The 21,794-nt window shown below is 37.0% G+C and overlaps 1 protein-coding gene across 4 annotated transcripts in view; it reads right to left on the bottom strand.

Annotated features, from left to right (window-relative positions):
* Positions 1-8,917: 8,917 nt before the first annotated feature.
* PAPOLG (poly(A) polymerase gamma) overlaps positions 8,918-21,794 on the bottom strand; it is a 30,516-nt gene continuing 17,639 nt past the window's right edge. Inside the window, exons 11-23 of one of the 4 annotated variants that reach the window (XM_016129631.2) lie at positions 21,254-21,374; positions 20,831-20,915; positions 20,342-20,395; positions 18,668-18,787; positions 18,134-18,243; positions 16,545-16,666; positions 16,147-16,322; positions 15,668-15,756; positions 15,371-15,591; positions 14,847-14,912; positions 14,606-14,662; positions 12,868-12,962; positions 8,918-11,215 (exon numbers count right to left, since the gene is read on the bottom strand). In XM_016129631.2, the coding sequence (XP_015985117.1) occupies positions 11,203-11,215; positions 12,868-12,962; positions 14,606-14,662; positions 14,847-14,912; positions 15,371-15,591; positions 15,668-15,756; positions 16,147-16,322; positions 16,545-16,666; positions 18,134-18,243; positions 18,668-18,787; positions 20,342-20,395; positions 20,831-20,915; positions 21,254-21,374 (1,329 nt within the window). In that variant the 3' untranslated portion in view covers positions 8,918-11,202. Of the gene's footprint in view, positions 11,216-12,867; positions 12,963-14,605; positions 14,663-14,846; positions 14,913-15,370; positions 15,592-15,667; positions 15,757-16,146; positions 16,323-16,544; positions 16,667-18,133; positions 18,244-18,441; positions 18,503-18,667; positions 18,788-20,341; positions 20,396-20,830; positions 20,916-21,253; positions 21,375-21,794 lie in introns of those variants that run through there. The other 3 variants (XM_016129632.2, XM_036224152.1, XM_016129633.2) reach the window with 3 other exon arrangements.

The following is a 21,794-nucleotide window of genomic DNA, read 5'->3' as shown; positions in this document are numbered from 1 at the left end:
GATAAGACAACTGGGTGAAAGAGAGGAATCAAAATTTTTTAGTCCTAACTGTAGAGTGGAGTTGCCGTTTGCTAGGATGAAGACAACTGTGAAAGCAACACATTTGGGGGAGTCCGTTTTTGACTATGTGAAGTCCGAGAGGTCTGTAAGAGATGCCACACGGGCAGGTGGGAATTGTTTCTAGAGTTCAGCGTAGGAAGTCCAGGCCGGAGGTGAAATCTGGGAGTAAGCAGCATGTGTGTGTGTGGAATTTAGTCTTGAGACTGGATGAGACCCTAGTGAGGAGTAAAGACACAAGTCATGGCCAAGAGTCTGAACCTCTGAACCTTAGTTTTCCAAACTATTGTTAAGATCTGTCTTGCATGGTGGTTGTGTTGGCAGATGCACAGTGCGCAAAGTGCCTAATGGATCGTAGCTCTCTCCCCTGCCTTTCTCATCTCAGTATTCTTCAGGCAGATTTACTGTCTGCTCAGTGTCTTCAGCCTTATAATTAACTACTTTATCTGGTTCAGTACAGAGGACAGACTGCAAATCAGGTGCTCTGCTGGGCACATCAGCTATGCAAAGATCCTGGCTCACACTTTCTATCCTCCGTGGATGTACATTCCAATGCAGAAAACAGAAAACCCCGTCAACCTAATGATAACGTATGGCAAATGACAGGACTGGGCTGGGGTGGGGAGACATTAATTCAGACTGAAGACATTTGTGAAGACCTCGCTAAGGAAACAGAACATGAACTGGAGCTTGAGAGTTAGAAAGGAATGTGCTGGGAAAAGGTGGGGCAGGAAGGGAGATGTGACAAGGACAGAACCATTGGAGTCCATTGTGGCTGAGGCATGGTATTCAGGGTGATGGGACAGAGGGAGCTCAGACGGGCTTGAGTCAGACTGGAGGAGTTAGCAGAGGGCATTCCATTTTAGAAAAGCACAGCCATGGGCACCCCCTGAGTTGTCTGATTACCCAGAACTGCTCCCCTCTGAACACAGGCCTAAGGCTTTCAGTTCCTCTCACTCTTAAACCCATCTCATCAGCTCATCAGTTTCATTGAGACTGCCATTTTCTGCCCACCTAACCATGACCTCTTGTTCCCGTCCTTTGGCTCCATCACTGTAGTCTCTCTCTTACTAGCATCTTCGGTGATTTACCTTTTTGACTTTCTACTCCATTATCTTACAAACTCTCAATCCTGGTCATTTCAACAACCTCTTTCTCTGCTATTTCAGGATGTCAAGTTAGCTGGACAACAATTCATTAACTGCATATCGCAGTAGCTTTGACTTTGTTGTTACCAATCTCAGTTGGGTCCTTAGGAGTACTGGTCCATTCTTTCATGCACTCTTAGCCAGCTAAACTTCCCATCTTCCACTGTGGCCATGCCAAACCTTTGTTCCTCTTTTCCACTTGTTCTCAGCACAGAAAATGGAAGACTTTTGGGCACATGCTCCCTCAAATGTTTACCTTCCATGCATGCAAACTTGTCTCCTTATTTGTTACCTCTTACTGCATTTAAATTTTAATGGCTTGAAATAATAAACATTAGCTTACAGTCTGTGGACTCTGGCTATGGTTTAGTTGGGCGCTTCTCTTTCAAAGCCTCTCATGAGACTGCAAACTATTAACTGGGGCAGCAGTCCTCTCAAGGCTTGACTAAAGTTGAAGGATGCTCTTCTAAGGTCACTCATGTGGCCCTTTACATAGGGCTGCCTTACAATTTGGCAGCTGATTTTTTCCCGGGGGAGTAAGCCAAGAGAGGACAAAGACAAGAGTGCCCAAGATGGAAGCCACAGCCTTTTTATAACCAAATATTAGAAGTGACATACCATCACTTCGACAGCAGTGTCTTTCTTAGAGGTGAGTAAGTTCAGCCCCCATTTAAGGGGCGGGGGATTACTCCAGGGCATGAATACCAGAGGCGGAGATCACTGGGGGCCATCTTAGAAGCGGCACCCCACCACTTCTCCCTTCCTTCCCAAATTCCTATTCCCTGCCTGGACACAACATGTACAAATGTTCATGTCCCCTGGATCTAGCCCTCTAAAGTATCCACCATTGTCCCATTGGCTTCTTCCCTCCAACCTTGAGGCATGTTCAGAAATCTCCCAAGTTAAAAATAAACCATCCCTCCTCCTTGATCTATGACCCCTGATCTCTCCCTCTTTCTCTTGCTTCTCTTCTTGAGAATGTGACCTTTATTCCTTGCATTCACTTCCACCTCCACAGCGCTGCTCAGCTAAGGTCATCCTAAATGCCAGGTCACATGGCTACCTTTCAATCTTTATCTTAGTTGACCTCTGCAGTATTTAATAATGCTGTTAATTCTCCTCTTCAGCATATCTTCCCTTGCTGATTTCACTTTTTAAGGCCTTTCTTTTTTCACTTATCCCTAAATTTGAGATTCGTCCAGGCTTTCCCCACACTTCTTGGTTTCACTCCTGCTGAATTCTCACATTCCGTACTCCCAGCACCTCTAATGTTCTGGTAACTATTGTTGGAGTTGTGAATCTTAGTCTATCAAACCTGAAGTGAAGGAAATAACACACTTCTTGACTTCACTTAAATCAACTTCAATCTGACATGGAATCCCCATTCTGCTGAAGTGGTAGGAAATTAATCTCAGAAATTGTTGAATGTCTCCCCTTCCATCCAGGGGTATGCCGACATCAGCTTCTAATGGGAAGCCTCTTTAAGTAAAGCCATTGGTCTTTGCTTCTGGCTGATAATTGCTGAGATGTTCCCTGGTCTGGCCACATGGTCCCATCAGGTCAAATGGCCTTGCTGCTTGGAGCAAAGGTGTCTTTGGCAAAGTGAGAGCTCCTGGGCCTGGGGTACAGCCTTTCTAACTACCCCAATCCATCACCCTCTTTGAGAACTCGTCACCTGCCTGGCAAGTTGACACACAGCAGTGTCCAGACCCAAGGCCTCTGGGGGGGACCCGCTGATATTTCCCCTCTTCCCAGTCCCAGAATCGAATCTCTTCTCTTTCCTCTTGTAGCTCTCAAGGCCCCCACTTCAGGAATGCCAAGCACAGACAACTAGAGATTGCTTTTTCACCTGCAAAATCATCTTGGAAAAAACACAACTACAGGCCTGACCACCTGCTTGGAATGCAGAGGAGGGAAAAGTACGGCAAACAAAACATACATTAATATCGTTGGGAGTTTCACAATAGTTTCAATAACTAATACTTTCTCCCTCGTGAGCTTGTAAGAGACAGGTTGAGATAAAAATATTCGCTTTATTACTGATAAAGGTGATTGGAGACCATGGCTTTGGGTCTGCTCCAAGTGGCTCACTCTATAAAGTCACTGCAGTCCCAGGGGAGCCACCACAGCCCATGGCTGGACAGATCAAGAGGGGGCGAACCCCTAGAGGCTGCACATGCTCAGTTCCTTCTTCAACTTGACCAATCAGATCAGCCACCTCCTCCTTGTTTCTCTAGTAGAACCCCTCTCATGAGGATAGTTCCTCAGCCCTCACCCCACCATCAATGAATATCTATATAGACAACCCTGCTACACTGTGAAAACTAGACTTTCAGCCAAGGCCTCTCTTCTGGGCTTCTGAACAATATTTCCCACTGCTTACTGTATATCTCCACATGGATGAACTTGAGGCAGCCCAAATTCAACACTGCCAAATCTGAATTCATGACCCTTTACCCAGCCGTCCCCCTGTATTTTCAGAATTGATTAATGACAATACAACCTGCCTTCCAACCCAAGAAAAGTGGGACTCATCTTCTGCTCTTTCCTTAACCCAGTTTGTCAGCAGATCCCAACTATTCTACCTCAGAAACCTCTTGAAATATTTCCTCTCTTCTGCTTTGGTTTCCTCTCTCTCCATTTCTTAGTTGTCCCATAGCAGGAGCCTGTCTCCCTGTCTCTGCCTCTTCTTTCATCCACAGGTAGTAGGAGTCTGCCTATATTTCCAGCCTCTTAATACCTTTCCCCCAAATGCATCCAATACTCCAACAATGCCCCCAGTACCTCTAATCTCCAGAACATCCAATCTTTGCACGTGTGTTTTCCTCTGCATTGCTTTCCACCCTTCTGCCTCCCCCAACTGTTTGTCTGCCTCGAAAACTAATTGCCCTACAACATTCAACCCTGAGATTATTCTTCCCCAACACCATCCCTGACCAAGGCAGAGATAACCAATATATCAGCCAACTTCCCCCTACTCAAGGCGTTCTTCGGTGTTGAGATAAGTTTAATTCTTGTTTGTGTCCTGGGTGCCTCCCTCAGTGCCTGGTGAACATTGTTAGGGGCTTGCTAAACATTTATAGAATGAATGGCCTTGTGACTGTCTCCCACTGGCTGCATCAACTCAACCGTGTCAAACTGATCTCATCCATTTTTCCATCCTCCCTTCTTTCCCTCCTTCCCTATCCCCTTCACCTGGTGACCTTGGTGCACCTAACTGGCTCAGAGCTCACAGGGAATTTAATGGTGCTTTCCCTCTGGGTTGCTCAGCTGGAGGCAGGCAAAGCAGGCATCTCCGCAGGCGGTGAGTGGGCCTTGCTAGAGGAGTGGCTGCTTTGTGCAACCTCAGGGCCTCCCGCAAATCAGGCTCAATCGCCTTCATTTCCTGTGCTCAGGGAGATTAGATACTGCCTAATCAACGCTGATTTTTTTTCTTTTCTTAATATTTGAAACTACCAAGTACTAGTTGCCATCCTAGTGGGTGGCTTTCAGAAATCCCCTCTTTTCTGGTGTTTGACTTCTAGTGAGTTTCAAGAAACCAATCTAATTGGAAAGAACCTGCACTTAGAAGTTCTTTGAATTGTTGTGAAGCTTTGGCAGGAAGTGACTTGGGATCTGGGTTAGACAGTCTTGTCTCACTCCCAGGAGAGGTGGGAGTAATGAGGTAAAGGTGCATCTGGGAATGGGTGTGGCTTTGTCATTCCTGTGGCCATTTCTCCATGTGTCAAGGTTTACAGACGTAGCCCGATCTGAAATCTGTCTATTGCACATTGGTGGTGTACATGCTCTGCTGGGTGCTCTGGGAGTCCCTGGACTGGCTGGAACAGCCTTGATAGGCTTTCTCATCTCAGCCTAACCTGCTGTAACCTTTAAGTAGACTGAAAAACGAGTCAGGGAGACTCTGTAAGAATTAAATGAATTTTGCACATTTTCTCCAAATAAAACTTCTGAGATGTTTGGAGAGGGCTATCCCTGCATTGTTGCATGGGAGGGTAAAGATCTGTCACTTTAGTCCGGTCGGGAGACAGACACTGGCCTCCTTCCTTGATTCTTGTGATGTGTTTTTAGAAGGGGATGCCCATTATGGGTCAAGCACCATGCACAGTGCATAATGTTCATAATGCCTCCACTATGTGCCAGGAGCGTCTGGATTATCTTTTAATCTATTTAGCAACAGTTTGAGGTAGATTGCTATTATAATCACCATTTCTTGGCAGAAGAAACCAAGGCACAGAAAAATGAAGTACTTGCCACAATTTCTCAGTCAGTGAGAGCTGAAATCTGAGTCTAGGTAGTCTGACTGCAGGTCCTCTTAACCACTTTCCTATACTTCTGTGAAATAGGTACTGATATTCCTGCTTTACAGATTTGTTACCTGAAACCCAAAGGAGTCAAGCAATTTCCTAAGGTTCCATAGCATTAGGAGCTGTACCTATAGGCTATCTGTTCCAAAGCCTACGACACTTGCTAACTGCATACTGGTTAGATAGTAGATACAATAGTGTAAAAGACAAAATGTTTTACAAGTCTTTTTTTAAAAAGGGGGAAAAAGTCATCTCCTCCCTTTCTCCTCCCCTCATTCTCAATTTCTGCTCCCTAGAGGCAATTATTTCATTTTAAGACCTTTCTCCTATTATTTACTCCTAGTTACTATTTACTTTTCTCCTATTATTTCTAAACATGCATACACTAGATATTTTCAACTTTCACTGAAGATGAGGATTTCATCTTTTTAGCCTGTGCCTCCTCCCCCACCCGCCACCTCCCCACCTATTCGGAATAGTTACAATTTCAGGCTAGTTCAGTATTCTCTACTTTTATTAGGCCTATGCGAATACAGCTGACCCATGTTGACACTTGTATATTTTTATTTAGCTTTTTGATTTCCCTGAAATATGTCATTTTAAAACATTTGCTTGGTTACTCTCATTCTCTAATAGAAATGTTAACATCCTTTCACTATGATCAAGCTTATCAGGTAAACCTTCATTTTTCTATTCTTGGCAATATTTCTCCTAAATCCCTTTGCTTCCTGTTCCAACCTAGACTGATGATTAAGGAATATTATATAGCTGTTATTCTGGGAGGTTAACTGCCTGTCCATCCTATCTGTAGAACTCTGCTAATCTTTTGGACTACTTTCATATCACAGCTTCTCTGTGAGATTCGAAGGTCAAGTGTTAGATGGGAGAAAACAAAGCTGGGTTGGATGGGGTAGCGGGGAGAGCGAGTGTCAAAGTTACATAGATACAAGTGGCAGAGCCTGACTAGAACTGGGCTTTCCTGATTCTTAGCCTTGGCTCTCTGCAGTAAGCCACAGTGCCCCCTGCAGCCTGGCACAAATGAGCATTGTTGGTACTGGCCAAGTTCACCTCAAAAATTCCAGATTATATGGAATGCATGGTGGCAGGGACTTGATCAACACCTCCACCTAACGTCTTTCATAAATGGGAGATATGGTTGAGCACTAGGCTTTGAATCATACTTCCTGAGTCTGCCAGTTAATAGTTATGCAATTTTGAGCTGCTCACATAATCTCTCTAAGCCTCAATTTCCTCACTTGTAAAATAATAACTGCTACTTCATAGGATCATTGCAAGGATTAAGTGCCAAAATGTTTTAAAAAGTATATCCTAAATGCTTAGTAAATGTTAAACACTTTTATAAATTATGGTCTAGAATTTCTCAGGAGATAGTAGTACTTTTATTATTAGACCTCAGTTCTTTAGTATCCTTGAGTTCCTGAACCATTCTGGGATATAACAGCTGTGTACAATAGAATTTTCTAAATGAGTAATTTATGCATGTGACTTAGTTAATAAGGTGTCATTCTTTAGTTATTCCCACCACCACCACCACCACCCTCCCCACCCCGCCCACCTGCTCACCCTCCAGGGACTGATGACATCCCTTGGCCAGTAGAGGCCAACTAACCAATACTAAAATACCATCCCTATCTCCCAATTCTTGCTCTTTGCTGATTTCTGGCTTTTATATTTTTTCAAATTATCAATTGATGCAAAGATGTTAAGTTTTCTGGGTAATACTTTCCTTGGGAGAAAGGAGTGTATCTATACCTCACCTACTCCCACATGCTTCATATTACTGTCCTTTCTTGTACTATTTCCTGTACCAGTTTGCATTCTACAACGGAAGGACTGAATAAAGAAAGATGATTCAAGTTTGAGATGGACTTTTGGGGACAGAACTCCTAATGAAGTGTTTTTAACACTGTAGGTCATGACTTAGGAGAGGTTGTGAAATCACGTTTGTGAAATCACAACTAGCACTTAAAACAAAAAAATAAAATATCAACCTGGATCACATACACATAGTAACGAAAGCATTGCTTTGTGAAACTTGTTTTAATTATACATGTGTATATACACATATTTATTTGTGTGTGTAAAATGTGCTGACTTGCAATTTAAATGTATTTACTAACATTACAGTGGAAAAAGTTTGAAAAACATGTCAATGATTTTCAGTAAGTTTTGTGTGCCTCTGTATCTTAGTTCCTTTGTCAGGTCTCTCTTCTAGATAATCCTATTCAAATTCAAAACAAATACAAAAAAAAATCAAAAAAGCAACCAAACAGTACTCATGCATTTTCCTCTTAAGCATTTTCTAGGAACTCACTACATAAAGATTCTTGGATAAAGATTACTACTCTCAAACCTGCAATCTTGTCAGGGGAAACAATAGGTAAACTGAACATCACACAAGTTAGAATAATTGAAATGTTAAAAGGTACAAGTAACATGTTAAGAAGGTAGGATGATTTCACTCTGGCAAAGTTATCACAGAAGGCTTTATGCAGCCATTAGGCCCCAAATGTTAATAATCAGATTGTAAAGGAAGGGTTTAGAAGTATGTTTTTTTGAGGACTAATCTAAGTAAAAGTTTGGCTGGATTATTTGAAAGATAGTTTCAGAACATGTGCTATAAAGGCAACAAATTCTATTTTACACTTAATACTTTAATGCATTTGGATCCACAAAGAACCTGTTATGATGTTAAATTTACTTTAAAACATTTCAGCATAGTGTGAAAATTGTGTTATATCCTAGGAGCAGTGAGTTGCCTTAATCACAAAGTCACACCCAGGGATGGTCTGCTGGCAATCCAATCAGGAAGAGCATGCTCCACAAGTGAGTACAAGGGCTCTTCTGTTATCCATAGATCAATATAGGCAGCTTTGCTAATTAGCTTAATAAATGTCAAATGTGTTTCCATTGGTGCCATGAGTGGCTTGCTAATAATCTTAATGTAGACACAAGTTCTTATTTGTGATCTCAGTACTAGTATTCAAGATACTAGTAGACTGGCTAAAAACAAGTCACTGTTCCAATTCAAGAATGTAACAAGCTCTGTAACTTGTACTTGTGTAGGCAGTACCAAAAGCATGATTGCTGAATGTACCTCTGTCCAGCCTAGTATTAGAAGACAACTCTGGTCACCTGATGCTGACTATGTAGGTGACAGAATTTTGCACTCAATACTTGAGGCAGATGCTATTGTACTACTGCTTGTTAATAAATGTTTAGTAAGCGATTCTTATGAGGTAAATTGAGTATAAGTTTTATGTTCATATTAAGCAGGTAGTGGATACTGCTATCTGCCAAAAAAACAGTCTGAATGGTAAATGACCAACCTGGCTGTCAATCTGAACAATAAGATATGACTCCAGAATAATATCAGTCACCAACATCTATTTATCAAAGCAATTTTATTTGATTACTTATTCCAGACAAATAATGAGGCTCATGTGTACAACTAAGAAATAAGACAATGCAAATAAAGGGCAGGAAAAATTAATATGAACTATACAAACAGCTACCTAGAAAGGAAAAGCAGCTGTATTCATTTTACATAACACTGTGGAGTGATATAGCACCATTTACCTCATAGATATCCTAAGTACTTTATAAGGTAATTACGTGGGTCTTTACTAAAATGTAGCAACAGCTTAAAATTATACTAAGTCTGATGATAATCTTCTGTTCAACTAACTTCAAATATAAAATATCAAAAATTATTTCAGAAAAAATAGGGAATTTGGGAAGGATCTGACCTTGTATAATTCTTTTCAAAAATCCATAGTTACCATTATTGAGACTGATTTTCTTCCATCATTTGCACTACTTATCACTATCATCATGACCTAAATTCTAAGCTTCAGAAGATTTAATAGGTAGTTACTCATTGAAACACACATACAGTTTTATTTATAAAAAATATTTTTTAAACTAAAGTTCTATTTATTGGTCTGTTCAGTCTGTTCTGGTCTGAACATGGAGGAACAAGAGAACTTTAATGCTGCTGAAAACAAAGCATTAAGATGTTTAATGATTAATTCTACTTTTTACCATTGCTAATGGGCATTCTGAGCTATTCTAATCTTAGGTTGAAATGTGTTAAACTGAAGTTTGACTCTGTTGACGAATCTAAACATGAGGACATTTATAAATCCAATGGTAAGCGTTTTTCTAAATACTGATGAAGTTTCATCTGAAATACATAAAGAAACTTAGAAATTTGGTGCTCCAGCATCCTCCATCAGCCCACTTTACTAATTAAGAGGCACAGTTAATTTTCAGAAATATACCACAGAAAAATCTTATGCCCAAATATCTGGGATTATTCAATTCTGGACCCCTCCTTTTTCTAGGGTAATAGACCATTTTGAGAAGGTGATGAAAGCTATGAAATCACCCCAGTAAAATGTTTATTAATCAGTACTTATATATATTTGCAAAGGATTCCCTAGGGTCCATGATACCCAAAGTTAGGAATTCAGATTTCAAAGCTGTAGAACAGTGGAAAATAAGTTTAGCCCATTTCAACATTGCCCATCTTCACTTCATTGCCACTATGGTAAACATTTTAATAATGTTACTAAATCACTGCCTTAAGACGACGTTCTTATTGTTAGCACCAATATAGTCTCTTAAAATTCATTCTCCTGCCCCAATTTTACAAGGTTTTAAGCCATGTACCCTGTCTTTCTAATTGTTCATAAGGTTAAATTAGCAGATAATTGTTTTCTTTTGATAACATACTATTTTTCAGAGCCACTCACTGAAAAGTGAGCAGATTAAAATTTAATTCCCTTGTGAAAATGAATATGTATCTACACAATGAAGAATAGGTTATCTGACTTTATAAAAATATATTTCTAGGTACAGTTTTCACACCTAAAATCAAATGTCTCTACTTAGTGCTCTGAACATACATGCAACCCCAGACCATACTTTCCCTTTTACTTACTTGGAACCAGCACAGTGGGGAGCTCCTACAATGGTTAACAGAATGTACTGAGCATTTTAACTACTGTTCAGGATAGAAAACACTTCATTTCTGACCAAACCCACCATCTTAATACGTTACCAAATAGGTTGAAAAATGCTATCTATCTCTGAGAAGTCTAACATGAACCATTGGCTGTCTTAACCCCATGCTGAATGGACCCTTAAAACAAGAGAAATGACTATACTATAGGACAAAGGTCAGGCTTGTTGTTTTCTTATTAAAGAAAAACTCCTCTGGTCACCCCAAAGATTGTTTACATAATAGGGGAAACAGACTTTGAAGACTGATAATAGAAGGGGATAATACCTAGATATCAAATACAGAAATGTAAACGCATCATACATATGAAATTTAATAAAATCCCTTACTAAAGAAATTGTCGAAGTCTGAAGTTAGATGACAGTTATTCAGTCCTTTCATAATCATTCTCCTTTGCTCAAATAGAATATTTGTAGAACAAATTTCAAAATATCTGAATAAAGAAAAAGGGTTAGCTAAGAGAACAGCTTTGCCAAGAAAGCTACAACTTGGGGGGATTTCATTCTTGTCTTCTGCTATGTAAAAAGTGAATAATGGAACAAACATTACCTTTTCCTTGCTCTTCTTCTAAGTAGTTTTCCTTTGTACCTTTTCCTTGCTCTTCTTCTAAGTAGTTTTCCTTTGTACAAGTTAGACACTAGCCTTTTCATTTCAGAGACCTGGGGGTCATAGAACAGGAGTGGGAGGAGAAGGATACTGCTCCCTGACAATCAAAACTCAAGTATTTCAAATCAATGGTACAGAGCTCAGAAGAGAAAATAGACTGCTATTACCCCACTGGCTAAAAGGTGGTTCCATGAGTCCTATAAAACACACAACCAAGTGTTTTCTCTGTACTATTCAGATATGCCATTTTGTATTTTTCCTAATGGACCTAATAAATGCTGAGTGAAAGCTGAAAGAAGGTTATACCAGCATCTCTAGCTGTTTAGTCTATACATTTTCATTTTAAGAATAATTCAAGCATAATCAATATTTTAAAAAATTAGACTAAAGAGAGACAGTAAAGGTTTTAAAGTTTTCTCTTTGAAAAGATGGTATCTTACAGTACATACAAAAATACTCTGAAAATACATACGACTTCATTTACAAAACACTGGATCAACATATTACAAGAATTACATGGTTATGGATTTTAATAAACTGAGCATGCATTCATGAAACTTAAAAAATATTAAGAAATGCATTGAAAAAAGCAGTGTAAAAAAAGACAACTCATAGTTAAATAAAAATTACAAAGGTCCTGAGCCAATTAATGGTTGGTAACAATGTCATTCAAAAATGCCTTTGTTTTAATAAAACCCACTGCTTATTTCTGCATGCCTAGTTTGTAAAGAAAATTCTGAAGTTGTAGGGTAGGTAATGGTCAGGAATTGTCATGCCAATTTAATTTTACACCTCAAAAATACAAGTTTGCCATACTTAAAAGGTATCTTATTGTTGATGCTAGAATGAGTTGCTCTTCAGTAAAAAATATCAATCAACTAACAAGAATGGCATGAGATAGGATATGTAACAATTTCACCATTCATATACTGACTTTCAGTATCCTGGTTATATTCTGATTCTTAATAAAGATGCATTTTGAAGGCCTCCATGGGAGGCAAAATATAGGGAATTTATGGTGCCCAACTCTTATGTAATCACTGGACTAATCCTCCCTGGTAACTATGCAACATTGGACAGAAAGGCACAAAAAAAATTAAAATATTCCATGTACCAATCTGGAAAAAAATAATTTAAGTCAACAGAACAGACAATAAGTACATCTACACAAATGAGGAAATCAGAAAAGATACCTCACATTCATTTATCTCTGGTTTCACAAAGTGGCTTCAAAGCTAAAGTAAATGTGTTAACATTTGGAAAATTACAAGATGATTTTTTTGTTGTTTTGTTTTCAACTTTTTCAGTTCTGTACAATGATTACAACATAAGACAAAAAAAAAAAAAAAAAGTTCAGGACTTGTTTTATCAGTGTTCAAAGAACCAAGAACCGGTTCCCATAACAGAGAAACAAGAATCAAAAGTTAAGGCAGTGAAACCTCCAACACAAAGCCATAATATTATAGATGACAATTTGATAGCAGGTAATCCTCAGAGAAGTGTATGTAGCAATCAATGAGAGAATGCTACAGCATCTGCAGGTCAAAGTGTGAGAGTTCAAAAACCACTTCAAGGTTGTTAAGCCAATGACTGTAACTTTCACCTTATTTTATGTATGACAGCCACTTCTATTTTTAAAAAAGTGGCTGTATCTGTGTCACTAAATGATTGCATATTCACTTAAGTAAGGAGGCACTGCTTTTACCGATTAAGGGTCAGTCGAATGGAATTTTTGATGACACGGATGTTATTTGCTGGAACTGGGGATGATGCATCTGGTAGTTCTTTACTGGGTAGTCTCTATTAGAAAAAAATAGAAACAAAGAAGGAAAAGTAAATAAGGCTCAACTAGTACGCGAGTCATAAAATTGAGTTTTTCTCCAAATCCTTGATGCTCCTACATACTTCAAGTTTGTGTTGAATATTTTCTCTCAATGTTCATAGGCACTTCTTGTTTGGGAACTTTTTTTTTTTTTTAATTTAGGTGAAAAACAGAGTAATAAGGGTAAAAGTGTGAGTGTATGTATAGGAAAGAGGACTTTGTTAAATCAGTTGCCAGTTCTGGACTGAGAAAAGCATAAAGATAGTCTTCCTCAAAGTCAGGCAATATTAAAGAGAAAGAGGGAGAGCCTGGTCACTAACAAGAAACTCTTAGCGGGGAAAATGAGTGTTATAGAGGACAATTTGATATATAGTTACATCCTTCAATTAGTTTCTATAATAAATTCAAGAAGAACACTAGAGATACTTAAGTTTTCAGGAAAACTGACTTTGTAGTCAGGCTAGGTAACATCGGTGAAGTGAAATTCAGAGACATCTATATGAAGGCTTTTGAGGATAGTAAATATTATATAATGAAGGCAGAGTCTAAGAAATTGACAAAGACAGAAGCCTCAAGCAGAGTTGTATGATGGAAACACTATATTAGCTTCTAGTCATGAGATGACTGCAAGAGTTAATTCTCTCATGTTACCTTGGCTAAACAATTATCTATACAATATCCACATCTAAAATTTCAGACATGTATAAAAATAGAGAATAGGACAATGAAGACTTAGATGCTACAACCAAGACTCAGACATTAACATTTTGCCACATTTGGTTTATGCCCTTACCCTTTATACTTGAAATATTTTAAAGCAAAACCTAGGTTATTTCATGCTTTCATACTTTAATATCCATTTCAAAGGTTTTTCTTATCACATATAATTACTCTCTTATGTTAAAAGGAATTTTACAAATTCTACAACTAATAGAAAGTATGAGGACACTTTCTACTTTGCTTTAGAATGGCTAACACATACTGGGGAATCTAGCAGGGTGACAGTTGACTGTGATGAGAAGCACTTTTTTCTTTAATTGGGAGTAAAAAGCCATTTTGTACATTGTTCAGCATAAGCTCTCAGAGAAGGGTTTTCTTTGATTTACACAAGGCTGAATTTTGAGTACTTGCTTATCATCTTACCATGCTTAACACCATATTATTAGTTTCAATGGTAATTCTTTGAAAATTAAATTTTTAAATTGAACTTTAGGGGCTGTCTAGCTCATGTTTTAAAGGTACTTAGCATATACACTGGTAATTTGGTTCCTTCAAAACATTAATAAGTATGGTTCCTAACTATCAAACCTAAAGTTTGACAGTAAGCAGTGGTGCACAACGAAAAGATATACTATCAAGTGTTGGTAAGAAATTACTGTGCTGAGCACTACGCTGCTTCTTAAATAAAAAAACAAAGGCTGAACATAATCTGAATAAATTGTGAAGTCTTAAAAGACTCCTCCATCTTTACTGAGGTACATATATTTAGGATCACATACTTTGCTGATCTTTGAGGATAGTGACAAAATCTTATCACCCTTGTCCTTCACCCAGTGCTAGGCTCTTTTACATTAACTACAAATTTTAACCTATATATATTACCTATAAATAAGACTGTTACCTTTTTGCGTGATGTATCAATAGTTGGAATAGGCATACATTCTCCTCCAATGGCATCCTAAAAATAGAAGAATTATATACAAGTGAAACCTTTCTTTCCTACATGCAAATGCTTATTTCTACATGAAATATGACATACCAAAACTTGTCAGACAGATCTAATCTGATCCACTTTCAAATACAGTACTTTTTCCAATACATGACTCTAAAAGTATTTTGAAGCACACTATTAATATATTTACCACTGATTTTCTTTTTCTGTTTTCAGCAGCACGCGATTCCTTAAACTTTGATTCAAGTCGAATAAACTAAAATATAAACATTAAAATGATTGCTATTATTACCTATAAAAAACATACAAAACCGATATAAACTGAGAAACTAGTGATTAGGCTAGTATCAAAACTACCTATAAACATAGGTTGACTACAGAAGAGAATTTAAATTAGATTGAATTCAACTGCCACACTTAATTTCTACAGTTTGAATGATCTTTCAATTCAGTTTACAACGAATAGTTTTACCACCCCCTATTGGAGGCAATGGATCTGAACAGTGTAACACAATAAATATTTAGTTCCCAATAATGACATATTAGTAATCGGAATTTAGGATGAACAATCAGTGTTATTCCTTTAAGGTTAGGATAAAAAATCTAATAGAACACTAAGATAACTATGGAGAACTGCGAGTGTCTTTAGTACTCTTTGAACTTCTAAAAAATCAAAGATCTACTACTGAATCACCACTAAAATTATAACTTTACCTTTTCTATGTCTTTCAATCTCTTTGAAGACCCATCTATGGATGGGGAATGGGATCTCTTAGACATAACATTCTTAGTTATATTCGACATTCCATTTAGATGTGGTTGTCCCTGGGCAGGGTTGTGGGGTGTTGTGATCCTAGGAATAACATTTCGTCCTACTACAGTAGGAATGGTGCACACAGCTGGGGGTGATACAGCTTTTACCACAGAGTCAACTTCTGAAAAGGAAAAAAGATTTTAGTGATTAAATATATATGTAGTAGAACCATTACTTACAAAAGTTTAGATACCTACTTGCACCAATGACTGGAATAGATAGTCCTTGAGCTGGAAGGACACTCAGTGGCTTTTCCACAATTACAGCAGCAAGCTCAGGATTATTCCTGTTAAAAATGTTAAATTATCATCATTAAATGATTTAAATATTATTTAAGAAACTTATTTTAACATTTAGGATTATTTCAAGTATTCCTACTTCAAAATTTCATTGAAAGAAAAGGGGAGAAAAAGGCAGAGGACCCAGTGAGAATTAAGAGAAAAAAATATCAAACAGAAAATGTCTATGCCGTGAACTACTCTATTCCCACACATTCATAATAAACCTTAAGCCAGGCCCCACAGGAATACCACGAATTGTCCACTATTTCTGCACAAACTATCTACTGATAAAATATCATTTAACAATTAAAAAAAGGGATTTAGCAAAAATATAGAAAAGTTTATGTTATTCTCAAATAAAATGAAGACTGATAGGACAATTTTGAAATACAGACCTTTCCGTTTCTCCTGAAGGAAGAACATCGGGCTTGGAAGGTTTGTTTGTAGACCCTGGGGAATTAAAAGGCGTTCCATTATCAGTGTCTCTGGAGCTATCCAAACAACTGCCATCCAGAGATGATCTTTTGGACTGAGGTCCACTTGAACTTCGATTGACATCGGAAAGACTTTGCTGAAAGAAGGGAAACCTTTTAGGATTTCAAAAAGCAAACGAGAATAATGACTGTTTCAATTTCTAAACTACATATTAAACAACTTATTTTGTGATTCATGACGGTGATATTTTGGTCCTAGATTGAATTGTCTGTACCACCCCTCTTCTCAATAGGTTTGGCAGCTGTAAGAATGCAAATGTTTCCAGGAACCATATTAGAGAGTAAGATTACAAACTCACCTTTTTCTTCTTTTGAAGAATCTCTGCTGGAAGATAATGATGAAGTTGTTTTTTTTTAACATGAGTTGCTTCAATTTTCATTCCCTCCTTTAGCATGTTTATATTGTTTGCCTGTCTGTACACTGTAACGATGTCAATATGTTAAATGGAAACATCTTTCTGAACCAGGGGTTCCATTTTCTTTTCTGAAATGCATACTCCCCATCGCCAAACAAACACAATCATACACCCTTCTTACAGGTCAAATACTTCTAAAACATCTTCACCAGGTCACAATCCTATTCAAGTACCAACTAGTTTTCTATGTCCAACTTCTAAGAGTTTCCCATAATCACATCATAGACAAAATAAATGAATGCAAAAGGTTTTATTCCAAATCTTGTTTTCTACTATTTTTCCCAAAAGGCAGTCTCTTCTCATAATTACTTGCCCAAGTTTAAGTTAATCCTTACACCAAATACCCAAGATTCAAGTTCTCCCTCTCCATGAAGCTGCCTTTACTATACCAATCATAGAATGTCAGATGTCGTAAACCATCCTTATTGCACAGGTGGGGAAACGAGGCTCAACAGCCTTAAACACCTGTGCCGGGATCAGAATATACGCAGCCCTAGATTCACATCCCAGTGCTTCATATCTTACTAGAAAATCAGTTTTATTTACTGATTTAATATTTAATTAATGTATGTTAACTATGAATACTCAATTAGATTATAAGCTTATTGAAGACAGAATGGGAAGCTTCTATTGCACAGTGAGTACTGTGAAATGTGGTAAATTATTTAATCTCTTGAGGCCTCAGTATCTATCTGGAGAATATTTTATAAATACATAATAAACAGTATCCCAACCTCTTCCTTTTTGAAAAATGAGCGCAAATTAGAATGGAAAAATTTATGTTTTCATTTCAGAGTGCTTATAAAAGAATTGCCGGGAGTACTTGTTCAATTTGCAGATTCTCTGGCTCCACTCCTAGAGTGTGATTCAGTAGTTCTAAGGTGATGCAAAGGAATCTGCACTGTCATAAGAAATGTGAGGGCTAGTTCAAAAGAATTTAGTGTGTTGACTGATATTTATTTCATGCAAAAAACAAAAATCAAATCATCTTTATGACTGTGATTACAAACCCTGGGTGTGCACACTAAGAATCACCTGTAGGGTTTCTTCAGTATTCCTTTAGTTTTAGAACAGATAACACATTTACATGGTATAAAATTTAAAGAGTTCAAGAGTATTCAGTAAAGTCTCCTAACCTCTGGCTCCTAGACACACCTGGTTCCTTGACTTTGAAGCAACCAGTTCTGCCAGTTTCTTTAAAAACTATATATCCTTCCAGAAATATTCTGTTTATAAGCAAATATGCATATGTTTTCTTATTTATATAAATGGTAACACACTATACACACTGTTCTACAATTTTCCCCCCTACTTCATGTCATGCAAATTGTTTCATCATGCCTCTGTTTATTTAATAACGGCATAGATTTTCATAATATGGATGTACTGTATTCATTTAACCAATTGTAGAACCTGGTAACTGCATTACAACCAAGGGTGACAACCATAGCTCTATGATGACAAAGTCTTACCTGTATCAGTAAACGACTGTATATCATATGTCAAGTCTATGTTAACACTTTCTGCATTTTCTACTCTTCGAAAAATTATCCCAAGGAACCACATTGATACATAATTGTTGCTATAAAATAAAATTTAAGAATTTCTATTAATTTTTTATAATTTTACAGATGCTATTTAGTTATTAAGACTTGGTCTCTATGAAAACATAAATAAAAATTTCAGTGTTTTGCCAAATTCTTAAAACTGACACCGAGAACACTGGTAAGTTATACTGTGTTGTTATAAAGAGGATTAAATGGCTTTGAAAATGACTTACTAAATATATGTTTAAAGGTGCTCCAAATATTGTGATTTGAGTTTTTCCTGGGGTCTCTGGGCTACCAACAAAACATGTACTTAGTTTTAATGCATGACTACTCAAGGTCAAATACATAATGTACCATCCCTCATCAATGTCTGTTAAATGATAGTCTCACACATGATCTTAAAATGCATGTCAAATAAAATTATTTAAAAAATATATCAAAAAATAATTAACTTACTCTTTATGATGTTCTTTATTTCCTGGAAATGACTGGGGATTTACATGAGCAAGTGTAATAAATTCATTCCGTTCCAAGTTTCCAACAAGTACACGGATTTTAGATTCTACTAATCCAACCCTAAAATAAAACAATGGACAAGATTTTTCCATATTAAATTTGGAAGCTACATCCAAGTAAACCAGTGTATCAGGTATGATACTTTACATGTTCATTTAAAAGTTCAGTCTGAATGTATTAGTGACTCTTTAAAATACCATTCAAGTAAATGACAAGTTAGTGAATTTCTGTTTTCCCCATCTTTTTAAAAAAGAACTGATCTATTTAATGCATTCCTGATCTAAAATTCTCTGCCTGTTTGTTCATGATTGAGCATGAACAAAAACTGTAGGTTAATCTGGTTCAAAATCTTTTTGCATTTTCAAAATAAAAATATTTTTGCACTTTCAAATTTTGTCTAAACCTTAAGGCTAAGATATGCTTAAATAATATGATCCAAAAGCCAATATTTGGCACTTAATTCATAAAATATGCTGTTTTTCACAAAATTGATATTAGCTATGGCATTTAAGAAGTAATTCACTAAACTCTAATGAGATGCTACTAAAATATAGAAAGTTTCATCAGATTTCTGCAACTTTTCAACTGTCAGTTATCATAACTTAATGATTTTATTAAAAAGAATAACTAAAAGAACATGTTTACATTTTTAAACACTTCAAAAAGCATACACATTATAACTGCTTGCTTCAACAGCAGATATACAAACACTGAGTTACTCTTCAGTGTTGTCTAAATGAGAGGTTGGGCGACTGACTCTGTAAAGGGCAAAATAATAAATATTTTAGGCTTTGTAAACCACACCATTTCTGTTGCAACTGTTCAATTCTGCCTTGTAGTAGGAAAACAGCTGTAGACAAAACATAAATCAGTGAGTGTGGCTGTGTTCAAATAAAACTTATAAAAACAGGCAGAAGACTGTATTTGGCCCAGACCATAGTTTCCTGACCCCTGATCTAGATAGATGAAATATTGTTTCAGTGAAAGGTTTCTTTCAGGGTCCCTTTAATTATCAATGATGTAAGCATTAAATTCTTGAAGCAAAAATAAGACAGGGTTTTTCTGTTTTCCTTTTCCAGAAGTCAGACCTGAAGAAAGCACAACCATCTCTGGTGGCCTAACAGCTTCTGGCTGATAGAGTTAGGGATGTCAGTACACTAGAAGCAGAAGAAATAAATTTAGATGCACTAGAAAGAATGCACCACTACTTGATCAAAAGTTCTCCTCTCTGTTGGCAAAAGCTTAAAATTTTAAAACCTTTCGTGTCACCATCCCTAAAAGAATGGATAAAATGTCTTTTCTAGTATGATGGGGAAAACATGATGGTGAGGATGGAAAACTCAGTAAGAGGCAAGGTATCAGAATAATTTAAACTGACTCTAAGAAATGACAAAAGGCAAAGATCTTGTACATATATCCTTATCTTGTGTGAATTCTGATTCTGAAACCATTAATATGATGGCATTTCTAAAACACTGATGCTCCATAGTTATGTGCAACAGTTACTTATAAGACTTAATAAGAAAATGGAGAAAGTGTTTTATAAATGGTAAAGCAGCATATAAACATGTTATCATGTCACAGTAGGTAGAGAACTTGAAATATAAATCTTACCACTCTAGATGGTTTTCTTCTGTTGATGCACTGGCAGTCAATACTATATAATGTCTATGAAGAATTTTCAGCAATAATCAGATAAAAAAAGCCAGAAACATTGTTAGTGTCTGCTTTTTCATCACTGCTTTTTCTTTCTCCCTCTCAATGAACAAAAAAGCTAATACAGGCACACAGTTTATGATAATTAAAACATGCTCTGATTTTCACAAAATTAATTGCAGACCCTACAATTAAAAACAATTCACTAAAAGCAAAAAACAAAAACCACTAACAGGGAGTTAGGTACTACTAGAATATAGAAACTCTCAGCACTTAGGATTCTGCTAACCTATTCTCCACCTCACTTGAAATATAAGTGACAATTGTCACCTATTATAATAAGTTTAATAAGTTTAACATTATCCTTATCCTAAGGATAAGTTTAACATTACCCTTCTTTAAACACACACACACACACACACACACAAAATGCAAAATTTCAAATACCTGTACTTTTGAAAAAAATTTGGTGGCTCAAGTAGTTTTGACCAGTCTGATTTCCCTTGAAGAATTTCACCTGTGACTGCAAGACCTAATTAAAAAGAGGGGAATGATTTTCAACACTGACCATAGTATTATCAGCCCCTATTTCACCCTACACCCAAACCGCTAATCCCACCAAATTCTTGAGTAAAAAAATATAAATTTACTATGTTCTTTTTCAGAACACAAAAATCAATTTCAATCAGATTGGGCTGGCTCCATTTCTGGCCTTAATATTATCATGTATTTTAGAAAACCATTTACTGAAAAAATACACATTTGAAAGAATTTTAAGAAATAATAGACGTAACTGCAATAGAGAATAAAATTGCTGTCAAACAAACACTTGTGGGAATATGTAAAGGGCAATAGGACCAACAGGTTTACCTTGTTTAAATTCTTCTACCATTACTGTTCGAGTTGATGTGGACACATTATACGTAGAATTCTGTTGTGGGTAGGCAGGGGTGATTATGGGCATGAGATGATACCTATCTGATGGATTTACCTGTGAAATTAGAAGCAGAATAATAGATCTATTCTCCTATTTCAGTTGTCCTCACTTCATTTCCCCAAAAGTCTGAAGAATATGAAATATAAATTTAATACTACATTTCCTCAATTCTAAGAAGTACATTTCCCCTCCCCACCTACGTTTTTTTCTGAAGTCAAATGTGACTGTTTGTTAAGGTCAAAGGAAACACTGAAGAAGTTTATTTTCCCCTGAAAAGCTGTTAAATTGATAGTATATCTTATAAACAATGGTCTTCTAGAACCAAGGAAATACAGTATCGTAGCCTCAAAAAGCATTATATAGTACAATGATTCTCAATCTTCTTTTTGCATCTACTCAGTGGATGACTTCCTTAGGTTTACTCAGAGAAATGAGCACTCACTCTAAAAGCAAATTAAAATGCAAGGTGAGTGA

Source organism: Rousettus aegyptiacus, unplaced genomic scaffold (assembly GCF_014176215.1).
Source record: "Rousettus aegyptiacus isolate mRouAeg1 unplaced genomic scaffold, mRouAeg1.p scaffold_m13_p_7, whole genome shotgun sequence".
NCBI lineage: Eukaryota > Metazoa > Chordata > Mammalia > Chiroptera > Pteropodidae > Rousettus > Rousettus aegyptiacus.
Note: the sequence above shows the minus strand (reverse complement) of the source record. Positions and strands in the feature narration are given on the sequence as shown.